Genomic DNA, 12220 nt, shown 5'->3' on the forward strand with positions numbered 1-12220 from the left:
GACACAGAGGGAGGAAGAAGCGGCGGCGGCGGCGGCTGCTCCTCTTTGCAGAGGGGGAAACTCTTGGGCTGAGAGCAGGAATAATGCGGTAGGCAAGGCGGGCTGCTGGCTCCCCCGGCTCCGGCAGCAGCGGCGGCAGCCCGAGCAGCGGCAGCAGCAGCGGCAGCACCCCAGGCGCTGACAGCCCCGCCGGCCGGCTCTCTTGCTGACCGCCGACTGTCAATGGAGCTGGAAAACATCGTGGCCAACACGGTCTTGCTGAAAGCCAGGGAAGGTAAGAGGCAGGGCCGGTACGTGCCCGGCGCGTCCGTCGCGGGCCGGGGTGCGGGTGTCGGGCGGCGTGCGGGCTGGGGCTGCGCCCGTGCAGGATGCCCGCTGCCGGCGAGTGGGTCGCGAACAGGACACTTCGGAGAGCGGCTCTGCAGACCCTTCAGGGTTCTTGCCTTGAGGCTCAGATAATCTGGACTTGGGCTGAGAAGGTTGCAGGGATTTGGATGCTAACATATCTCCTAGTTTCCAGCGCTCGCCCTGCAGAGCGTGCCATCTCGGCAGCTGTTGAAAGGTCAGTTGGAAAAGCATTCATTCGGGGAGCGACGAGCAAACATGCACATAAAATAGCGTTTCAAGTCGGCCCGGGATGGTTCTGTGTGAACTGGTGTGTGTGTTCGGGGGGCGGGGGTGGAATGAGCAGAAGCCAAGTCTTTGCCTGCGCAGGCTGAGTTGATACAGACTATTGCTGGAAACCATCCGCTGGGATGTTTCTTAGGGAAATCCCGTCGTGTGGAAGGAAGCCTTTTAAAGGCAAAGTCAGATGTTGAGGAATTAGCCTTTTCATAGAATAATCAAAGGATGGCTGTACAGATCACCTAGAAAATAATTCAGTATTTCAGGTTTCTCTTTTCTGGGAGTGTGATAACTGAAATTGTTAGATTTTGGCTCAGTTAAGAAAAGAAAGGTAAGTGCGCTGGTGCTTTAGATATGTTTTCTATGCAAATCATTAGATTTCCTGCATTTAGCTGGCAGGAAATATTGTCTAAATGGAGTGTGTAAGATCCTGAGTCAAACCCTAAGAACACGTATTTTGACTGCCTTGAGATGAAAAACAGAAAAAAGGCGGGGGGTGGAGGGGAGGCCGAAACTTAGATGCTTCCTAAAATGATTGTGTTGTGTACATGTAAACATATATATTTAAGAATACCTGGAATTTATGTAATATCTTTTTCTTTTTTCTGGTCAAGATTTGAGCTGTAGTGTGCGACCTTTTCATAAAAGGGGAAGAGGTTTTGCCTTTCACGGGAGAAGGCTTTATTTGATACTTAAGGTAGGAGGCAGACTGAGTAAGGGCTTGACTTTAGAAGGATACTTGGTGAGCAGTCCATGAAAATGTTTTACCTACTTAATATTTTCATTCACCCACTTTGATGAATGAAGGGAAGACTTTCTGGCCAGCAATAAAACGATTCGTGTTTATTCAGCCGGTTCCATCACCTTGTGGCTCCCTACACACTGTGGGGGTAGGTGATGCATAGCCTTCCGTGGGCAGCGTTTCAGCAACTCAGCCCAGCATTCGTGTCTTGTGTCTTACTTTCGTCGTCACTTGTCACTCTAAAACAGCTAGTGGGCAAGGTTTATTTCAGAAGCCCTGAAGGGAGGCAGTGCTTTGAAAACCCCAGCAGAGTTTAAAATATACAGGTTAATCTCTCTCCCATTGCTTAGCTTTGGTGGGAATAAATTTTTAGCAGAGGCTTGTTACTTGGTGACTTCAGGTCTAAGGCCTGAGCTCTGTGTGTGTGTGTGTGTGTGTGTGTGTGTGTGTGGTTTTTTGGTTTTTTTTTCTTTTTTCCTAATCTGACATTTTTAGTGGACGCGATCAAGGTGGGTGCTGGTAGGCTCTTCCCTGGGTTGGGGAATGGTCCTGAAAGGGAGGAAGCAGAGAAAACAACCCTCCACCTCCCCCGCCACTCTTGCAGCCTTTGCAGCTGGCCACCTAGTGGTGGGACACGGTTGTATATCTCAGGATTCGGGGGCTGGGGAAGTTTTCACTCTCCCTCCATTCTGAAATTATTTCTTGGGAAATCACTGGGTCTGATGGTACTGGAGCCTTGCAAGTTTTGCTGGTTCCTCCTGTTGCCCAGGGAATCTGCCCCCTACATTTGCTGCTGTAGGTATTTGTTTGCCTGAGAAATGCTTTTTTTCTTCCCTGAACATTTCGTTGCTTGTTTTATGATGCTTTGCTTAGGGTGGGCAAAGTGATATCAATTCCACCGTCCCCCTCCAAATTGTTCTCCCCAGTATTTTTTCACCAACGCGAATTTGCTGTCTGATATTGTTAGTTAGGCCAACAAATTGGTTTTTTCCTTTTTTTCCCAGAGCCCTGGGGAAGAGAGCTGCAGGCTGGAAGCTTGTGTGAAGTGACCGACTCCCATTGGGGCAGAATTACAGTGGTTGAAAGTGCTCAAGAATGTGCCTTTCACTTTTTTTTTTCCTTTTAAAGGCTTTTTCAATTTTGCTGTGAGAGTTTGGTCGTCATCTCATGGTGAGAAAATAGCTCTTGATGATGCCTTGGAAATGGAGAGGGCCTGCGGAAGCTGGGAGAGACAGACACGTGAACAAGAAAAATTAATCATTTAATGGAAACCTCATTTAAAATTTGCATCTCTCCCTCTCTTTCTCACTTATGCCTAGAGGAAAGCCATGATTTTAAGTGCTTCCAGTTTCTTTTGGCTGGGCCTTTATTAGAGACTTGAGCCCATATATCCTAATTAGTATGGACACTTTTAGAAATTAAAGCAGTTTATTTTTCTCTTCTCAGTTCTTATATATTTGAATTTATTTTACTAAACTTAGTAATTCTCCAAATAACCATATTATCTAAATATTCAGAAATGACAGTTTCAGTCAGTTTAGTGAAGTATCTAATATAAAACCAGTACATTTAAAAAATCTGAGTTGTTTAAAAGGTTTAAAAACACTTCTTAAAGTTTCTTGTCAGTGGTTACAGATGAGAAATATAATTGACAAATGTGAAATTTTATTTAGTTCACTTAACAAAATACACCATAAACAATTTAAAATTTGACTTTCAAGTAAAAGTCACATTTGTCCCAAACAATAGAGAAACAGACCTTGAAGAAAGACAGGCACACTTTGCAAATGCTGTAAAATTATTTGTAGTTGTCCATGGTGGTAGACAACACTGGGGCCTATCTTTTCTTATTATTGTGCATTCTTAAAGACAGATGGCTCCTCAATTCACTGTATCTTCAAAGTCTTACCGTAATAAGACATAATATAAAGTGGAAAGCATTAATGTAGCAATAAAATAGAAAGCCTGTAAGTGGATTAGAGTACAATGATGGATTGTTAGTAATTAGAAAATATAGCAAGCAACCTCCACCCTTGTGACAATTATTTTAAAATAAGAAAAGGTAGAGATATGGGTTCAAGATTTTAAACCACGGAAATGTATTTTGGGGCCTGTTTATTTGTCCTGGGTCTCATGAGAAAACATCAAGTCGATCACTTTTAGGAACTTTAGATTGCTCTCCTAAAAAGTGGTTAAGGAAAAAAGGAAAGAAGTTGAGACTGAATTCATGGCAATTTATGGAAATGAGCTAAGTGATTAAGCATTTCATGAAAAAGAGGCCCAGACTAACTCTATCTATCTATTTATTTACATTTCAGAATCTCAGGAAATTGGCAGGCAGCTGATGTTGAAATAACAGTGAGAAGGAGAGTTTGCTGAGTGCCTTTCGTGTGTTTCTTTCTGGTTTTATTGTTGCAGGAAAGGTTTTCGTGTTTTTCTCATCTTCTAGATCTGTTGCCTTTCTTCTGAGTGAACAGTGGTGAGAAAACATTTTGCAAGGCTCTGCTTTTCCTTTCTTCACAGGCCAGCAGTAGCCATATCTGATCAATAAAGGTATCTGAATGAATATTGATCACATTTGCCTGAGGCACTAGCAAGCACAGGAATTGAGAAGTTAGGACTGTAACAACTTTGCCATTTGTCACCATTGCCAAAAATTAGAATACACAGGAACCGTTTTCTCAGGTAACTCTGTGACTTGGCTGGATCTTCCTGATGATCAAGATTAGCATCCCAGGGGCCTGGGAGAGGTTAGGGAGGGCAGGAGGAAGGAGTGAGCCAGCATCCAGCCCTGGTGGGGCAAGCTAGCCGTGGACAGACTTAGCATTCCACAGTACGCCTGAAAGCCCTGCACCTCTTTCCCTTGCACCCTTAATTCATGGTGATAAAACCGAAACACGGTGAATTAGGTTATTAGAACATTGGAACGTCTCTGAAGCCCAAAGCCGTCTTATTTAGATTGCTATGTGAAGGCATACTTGGAGGCATACGTACTCCACCCGGAAGCTTCTCCTTCAGTTTTAATGTTAATCTTACCAAGAGACAGCTTTCATCCTGGTGAAGGCAACTCGGTGTGTGTAAAAGCAGCCTGGCCTGTTAAACACAATGCCGTTAAATGAAACTGCCTTTCATTTTTTTTTTTTTTTTTTTTGAAGTTTCCTTTTCAGTACTGACAACTTGGAGGCAGAGAAACCAAAAGCAATGTTTTCAGAAGGCCTTGCTTTCTTAAAGATTTCAAATGATGATGGTAGTTAATCTGGCTGCCTGTTTTAAAAACCATCAGATAAATGCCCACAAGGCTCTCATCTTTCAGTAGCTTAGCTGCTGCTTGTCAGATTCGAAACTCCAAAGCACTGGACTCTTCCAGTGCCCAAACTAATCCTTGTTTAAATTATGTCTTCAGAAGCTATAACTCTTGTAGTGGCTTGCTAAATGATAGCCTTTGGATCTGGGTTGAAGACTTCCAGAATGCCCAAGTGAATTTCAGGAGCAGGCTCAATGTTTAACCAAATTCACCTTTACCAAGGGCTGTTCAATCCATATCTGGGATGCTTTAAATAAAACTATCCAGGACTGTGGGCAATACTTGAAGTTAATATTTGTTGCCAGTATGTTTGGAGTGCAAAATAAAGCATTGTAATGTCTAGACATTTTTGAAATAAAAAAGTCTTCTGGTTACCAAAAGGCATTATTGCCATAGATCATGCAACTCAGAGGTGAAACTTGAGAAAACAGAAAGTGACTGCCAACAGGTGACACATTGAAAAGATAATTAGGAATTTCCTCGATCATACAACCCTCAGCACCCATTTCTCACATGGAAATAGTATAGTGGAGCTGAGTGTGGTGGCACAGCCTGTGGTCCCAGCTACTCTGGAGGCTGAGGAAGATCATTTGAGCCCAGGAGTACTGGTCTGGAGTGAGCTTATGCCTGTTGGGTATCTGCAGTAAGCTCGGCATCAATATGGTGACCTTTCAGGAGTGGGGACCACCAGGTTGCCTAAGGAGGGGTGAACTGGCTTGATAGGAGACAGAACAGGTAAAAACTCCCGTGCTGATCAGCCGTGGGATTGCATCTGTGCATAGCCACTGCCCTCCAGCTTGGGCAACAAGAGGCAAGACCCTGTCTCTAAAAATAAATAAATAAACAAATGGGATAGAAGAGAATATTGAAGACAAAGGGATGAAGGCTTGATTTTAAATGATTAAAATGGGCCGGTCATGGTGGCTCATGCCTGTAATCCCAGCATTTTGGAAGGCCAAGGCAGGCGGATTACCTGAGGTCAGGAGTTTGAGGTCAGCCTGGCCAACATGGTGAAATCCCGTCTCTACTAAAAATACAAAAATTAGCTGGGTGTGGTGGTGCCCGCATGTAATCCCAGCTACTTGGAAAGCTGAGGCAGGAGAATCACTTGAACCCGGGAGGCAAAGATTGCAGTGAGCCAAGATTGCACCACTGTACTCCAGACTAGGTGACAGAGTAAGACTCTCTCAAAAAATAAAAATAAAAAATTAAAATGTATGGTGGTCTTAAATAATAGGGTTGATTTCTACTTTAAAACATATCCTGTTATATTTCAGTGGAAATTTTTATTTAAAATATTCAAAATATTGAAAAGATGTATTTTTTGGGGCAGAGAGAATGTCATTCCTTTTATTGCCATCCAAAACTGGAGGAAGCATTTCATTTTGTGTAAAACCATGCTACTTTTTTTTTTTTTTTTTTTGAGACGGAGTCTCGCTCTGTTGCCCAGGCTGGAGTGCAGTGGCCAGATCTTGGCTCACTGTAAGCTCCGTCTCCTGGGTTAACGCCATTCTCCTGCCTCAGCCTCCCCAGTAGCTGGGACTACAGGCGCCCGCCACCTCGCACGGCTAGTTTTCTTGTATTTTTTAGTAGAGACGGGGTTTCACCCGGTTAGCCAGGATGGTCTCAATCTCCTGACCTCGTGATCCGCCCGTCTCAGCCTCCCAAAGTGCTGGGATTACAGACTTGAGCCACCGCGCCCGGCCAAACCATGCTACTTTTAAAAGAGAAAGTCCTTACTTCCTGACTGGACCCTTCTCCCACCCCATTTCTCATTTTGAGGAAACCATTCTTGAATAGACTTCTGAAAGTCTTACAAGGATAAAATTTATTTATTCAGCATTTGGTTGTTGAAGGACCAAGTGCAGAGGTGACATTTGGGTGTCAGCCTTAGATAAATACAGCCTGAAATGAGTGAAAAGATGCAAGTGGGCACCGCCATTCTCTTTTTACATGTTTTTTTGTTTGTTTTTTGTTTTGTTTTGAGACAGAGTCTGCTCTGTCGCCTAGGCTGGAGTGCAGTGGCGCAGTCTGGGCTCACTGTACCCTCTGCCTCCGGGGTTCAAGTGATTTTCCTGCCTCAGCCTCCTGAGTAGCTGGGATTACAGGTACCCGCCATCAAGCCTGGCTAATTTTTGTATTTTTAGTAGAGGTGGGGTTTCACTGTGTTGACCAGGCTGGTCTCAAACTCCTGGCCTCAGGTGATCTGCCGGCCTTGGCCTCCCAAAGTGCTGGGATTACAGGTGTGAGTCATTGCACTCGGTCTCTTTTGACATTTTTTAACTGGTCAACTAGGTGTGAACAGAACTGGATTTTTTCCCCCCGAATTGCTGAGGCTTACTGGGGTGTGACCTACTCACCTGTGTAGACTGTGTTGACTCTGCTGTGCCTAGAATTTGGACAATGACCTGAGGGACCAGTATGTGATTTAAGCATAATTTAAAGATTATACTTGAAGAATAGACCTGAATCTGGAAGACAACTAATTTTTTGGGGCACTATGGGGTTTTTTGTTTTGTTTTGTTTTTTGAGACAGGGTCTTGCTGTCACCCAGGCTGGAGTGCAGTGGTACGATCTCAGCTCACTGCAACCTGGACCTCCTGGGCTCAAGTGATCCTCCCACCTCAGCCTCCTGAGTAGCCTGGACTACAGGCTGGTGCCACTATCCCTGGCTAATTTTTGCATTTTTTGTAGTGATGGGGTTTTGCCACGTTGTCCAGGCTGGTCTCTAACGCCTGGGCTCAAGCAGTCCATCCACCTTGGCCTCCCAGAATGTTGGAGCCACCACACCTGGCCAACACTGTGTTTTTATGAGGGTCTGTTCCTAGAAATGGAAACATTAAAAACAATGACAAAAAGACCCTTTGGTTGAGGAATGCCAAGATCCAGGAGGAAAACTGGTGTGCCATGGCACCTTCCAGGCAGAGCAGTTGTTCAGGGCAGAGGCCTGGGCAGTGGAGCGGCTGCAGTTCTGCAGTGAAGATGGTGGAGGCTGCATTCCTTTCTGGCTTTCTGTTGGCATTGGCGTGGGTATGTCCTTTGACATAAGCCTGTCACAGGGAATGACCGAAAAGATTAAAGGCACCTATTCCTCTTCAGGAGCTCTGTTCAATGTGGCAGCCACTAGCTGTATGTTGTTATTTATACTTAAATTAATTAAAGTTAGGAATTATGTTCCTGGAGCATGCAAACCACATTTCTAGTGCTCAGTAGCCACGTGTGGCTAGTGGCCACTGTATTGGACCATGCATATAGAAGATTACCATCATTGCAGAAAGCTCATTGGGACAGAGCTTCTCTAGAGGGTTCTGTGCATTTAGTGAGTATGATAACCCCGTGACTTCTGACATGAAAAATTAGGGAAAATTAAAAGAAGCAGTGGGAGGCAGGGAGTTGGGGAGAGAGGCAGTGTGGAGGAGAGGGAAAAAGAGAGATGAGAGGGGGAAATGGATAGGAGAAGGAGAAAATAGAGGAGGGGTTGCGGAGAGTGAGGAAGACACTGAGGAAGGGGAGGGGGCTGCACCATGGAGGAGGGGTGAAGGCAGGGGTTGGAAGTTGGGACTGACTCACCTAAGAGGAAATTCAGGTCAGGGACAATCATGGATGGTGGCGGGGATCGGGGGTTAAGCTACCATATCCTCCCCCACCCCCTTTTTCATATCTTGTTGGGAAATTTGCCTAAATTGAGCAACTGACTTTCCTGATTCAAATTAAGTGCATGATACAGACACATACAGAGCCCCATGTTCCTTCCTGAAATTCCTAATGTGGGGATGTTTTAAAGCAGTCATTTTATTAAAAAAAAAAAAAAAAAACAATTAAGTTGCGTAAGTGTGGCAGATCTACAGCAGGACTAGAAAGAACCTCCACAGGCAGGTGATCTAAAATGGGGGTGAAGACAGGCAAACCCATTTTAAGGGTTTTCATTTTTTCTGAACTGGGGAGATATCAGGAGGAAGGTATATTTAAAGATGCCAAAGAAACTCACTATTCTTGTATCCACTTGAAAATAATTTCTCCTTAAAAACTGTTTCTTGTGAGATTTGAAACATTTTAACAATAACTCAGAGCACACTTAGAAAGAAGGTAAGTATTTGAAACAATGAAGCAGTTGGTTGCTTGTTCCCTGCTGTCCGAAGCAAGGGAGTCTGAGTCAACTGGTGACATCCTCCTAAACTAGGCCAATTTTGATAGGGCCTACCGTGTTTCTAAGAACTTGTAATCTGTGGAATATCAAGAATTTTTTTAGAAAGGTAATGATGAAATGAACCCCAAGGACAACTTCTGGGTCCTGTGCAGAAAGCAAGGATAAACAGATAAGCTGAGATAAACAGATAAGAACATTCCTCTCTCCTGAAGTGGCAGAGGCCACAAAACTGCTGGTGCCTCGGCTTCCCTGAGCCTTCTCAGCTGATCTACTGCCCTGTCCTCTGTTTCCTGTGTAGAGGTTACCCTTGGTTTAACAGATGGGGAAGCTGAGATGAAAGAAAGGAAGTCAGGGCCGGGCGCTGCGGCTCATGCCTAATCCTAGCACTTTGGGAGGCTGAGGCAGGAGGATTGCTTGAGACCAGGAGTTCAAGATCAGCGTGGGGAACATAGCAAGACCCCCTATCTCTACAAAAAATAAAAAAATAAAAATGGCCAGGCGCGGCGGCTCACGCCTGTAATCCTAGCACTTTGGGAGGCTTGAGGCAGGAGGATTGCTTGAGGCCAGGAGTTCAAGACCAGCATGGGGAACATAGCAAGACCCCCCCCCATCTCTACAAAAAATAAAAAAATAAAAATGGCCAGGCGCAGCGGCTCACGCCTGTAATCCCAGCACTTTGGGAGGCTGAGGCAGGAGGATTGCTCGAGGCCAGGAGTTCAAGACCAGTGTGGGCAACATAGCAAGACCCCTATCTCTACAAAAAATAAAAAAATAAACATGGCCAGGCATGGTGGCTCATGCCTGTAATCCCAACACACTGGGAGGTCAAGGGGGGTGGATCACTTGCAGTCAGGAGTTCAAGATCAGCCTGACCAACATGGTGAAACTCCATCTCTACTAAAATTACAAAATTACCTAGGGGGTGGTGGGCACCTATAATCCCAGCTACTTGGGAGGCTGAGGCAGGAGAATCACTTGAACCTGGGAGGCTGAGGTTGCAGTGAGCCGAGATCGTGCCACTGCACTCCAGCCTGGGTAACAGAGTGAAACTCCATCTAAAAGATAAAATAATATTTAAAAAAACACATAAAAATAAAGAAAGGGAGTCACCTGTTCAAGGTCACCTGAACTGTGGACTTTTGGGGAGCAATTGCAAGTGGATCTCCCCTACCCTCCAAAGTGCTTTTATGTTCCAAAATAAATCTTTCTTCCTTCCTTTCGTAATATATGCCCAAACAACAAACTCTTCTCGAGGTGGTAGGGTTTTTAAGTGTAAATACCCATGAGGTTGTAATTTTGGAGGAGAAAGAGTGTCTTTGTCAGATTCCCTGGGAAAAGGGGCAAATTGGGAATTTAATTTCCCTCTCAGACCGTGATTTCAGCTACAGCCAGTTTGAGAGCAACTGGGTAAAGTAATTCCTACTAGGTTGTAAATGACTGATGGGTGAATCCTCAAAGTAGATGTTTCCATTTTGAAAGTCGAACTGTGTATCAATACAACTGAATCTGTGTTTGAGGACAGGTCAGGATGCATACATGCCATACATAAGTGCCTGTACACACATATGCACCTATGTGGTATGATCGCCTCTGGAGACCCATTACCTGTACTCACTCGCTGCCTGGGCCCCTCCTACCAACACATGGGACAAGCAAGGCCAGCCTCTTGCATTCTTTTTCCCCTCAGCAGGGCTAGTGGCCAACGAATTGCCCCCAAGGGACAGGATGTGAAGCCCCATGGGTGGTGGTGGTGGGGACAGCCGTGGGAGTTTAGGTGTGGGCCACATCATTGGCAGCAGCACCACCTCCTTTCCGTGGCAGAGGCAAGAGGTGGGCAGTGGGCACGCCAGATCTGCTGGCTCGCCACGCACAGCTCCCATCTGCCCTGTGCCGTGCTTCCCTGGCCGCTTACTGCCCCTTAGGAGGTTCTTGCCCTCAGTTGCCTCTGCGTGACAGTGGCACCTTATGTGTAGGCTCAGGTCTCTGTAGCCCTCTTTACTTACTACCCAAGTAGGGGATTAGAGATGGGGAGGGTTTTTCTTGCAGATTGCAGGGCATCCCCACCTCCTCCTCAAAGAGAGGGTATGAAGTGGCCTTTTCCCCCAGAAAAGCTGTCTCTGGATGAACCCCTTACCATTTTTCAGTGGTAACCTTGAGTGTTTGCATTTAGGAACCACGTCAACTTCTTTGTGTGTGTGTGTTGAGTTAATGTTGCTTTGTGAGGAAAGGGAGTGTGTAAGAGCCACGTAAAATTCCTTGGGGGTCCACGGTCAGACTTGAGATCCTGGTGGGAAGGCAACCTGGGTGTCAGTCCCTGATGATGAGGGCACAGGAAGCCATGCCTTTGATCTGCTCCTGCAGAGAAGGTGTAGCTCTGAACTTACCCACTCCGGGAAGGGAAGGGGTGGGGGTAGGAGATAGAATTACCCAACTGCTGGATAGAGAGAACCCAGCCAGTGTAATTGCTTTGCATGTCTGATGAAAAGTCTTGTGAAACCTCATTTGAAAATGGAATTCCATCCTGGCATGGGTCTTAGCACTGCTTCTGACATGGAAACAAGCTGGAGAAGGTCGACAAATGGCCCAGGAAGAACAGCTTTAAGTGGCTGGTGCAGAAATGGGTCCTGCTTGGTCTTAATGTTTTCTGTTAATACTCTCAGGAGGAGCTTGTTGGGATATGTAGATAACATCCCGGGAGAAGGAACTCCTAGCTCTAGGAAGAACAGGGGTGGAGTAAGGACAAAGAATTGGGCCATCGACTTGAATAGCAAAGGATACCTGAGGATCCAACTTTTCTCAAGCCAAATGCTGTCGTGGATTGATGCCACTAAGTCTGCTGTCACAGATTAGGGAGGGTGTATGTCCGATGAATATGTTCCTGGAACATAGTAGGTGTTCAAAAATATTTCCAGAATGAATGACTGATGCTACACAGCTTGAGTATCCCTAATCCAAGAATCTGAAATCCAAAATCTGAAACTTTTTTTTGAAACAGAGTCTTGCTCTGTCACCAGGCCAGAGTGCAATGGTGTGATCTCAGTTTACTGCAACCTCCGCCTCCCAGGTTCAAGTGATTCCCCTGCCTCAGCCTCCCAAGTAGCTGGGACTATAGGCGTGTGCTGGGCGTTTTTTGTACTTTTAGTAGAGAGGGGGTTTCACCGTGTTAGCCAGGATGGTCTCGATCTCCTAACCTCGTGATCCACCCGCCTCGGTCTCCCAAAGTGCTGGGATTACAGGCGTGAGCCACTGCACCCGGCCCAAAATCTGAAACTTTTTGAAAGCCAACATGATGCATACAAAATGATCATTGGAGCCTGCCTTCCTTCCTTCCCCCCTTCCTTCCCCCCTTCCTTCCCCCCTTCCTTCCTTCCTTCCTTCCTTCCTTCCTTCCTTCCTTCCTTCC

At 45.7% G+C, this 12220-nt stretch overlaps 1 protein-coding gene across 1 annotated transcript in view; it reads left to right on the forward strand.

Moving 5' to 3' along the window:
- The first annotated feature begins 84 nt into the window (after positions 1-84).
- The window catches only part of GRK5 (G protein-coupled receptor kinase 5), a 261434-nt gene continuing 249298 nt past the window's right edge, over positions 85-12220 (forward strand). The window contains exon 1 of the mRNA XM_017849762.1: positions 85-274. Within this exon, the coding sequence (XP_017705251.1) occupies positions 223-274 (52 nt within the window). The 5' untranslated portion in view covers positions 85-222. The remainder of the gene's footprint in view (positions 275-12220) is intronic.

This window comes from Rhinopithecus bieti, unplaced genomic scaffold, assembly GCF_001698545.2.
Source record: "Rhinopithecus bieti isolate Rb0 unplaced genomic scaffold, ASM169854v2 scaffold_33066, whole genome shotgun sequence".
Lineage (NCBI taxonomy): Eukaryota > Metazoa > Chordata > Mammalia > Primates > Cercopithecidae > Rhinopithecus > Rhinopithecus bieti.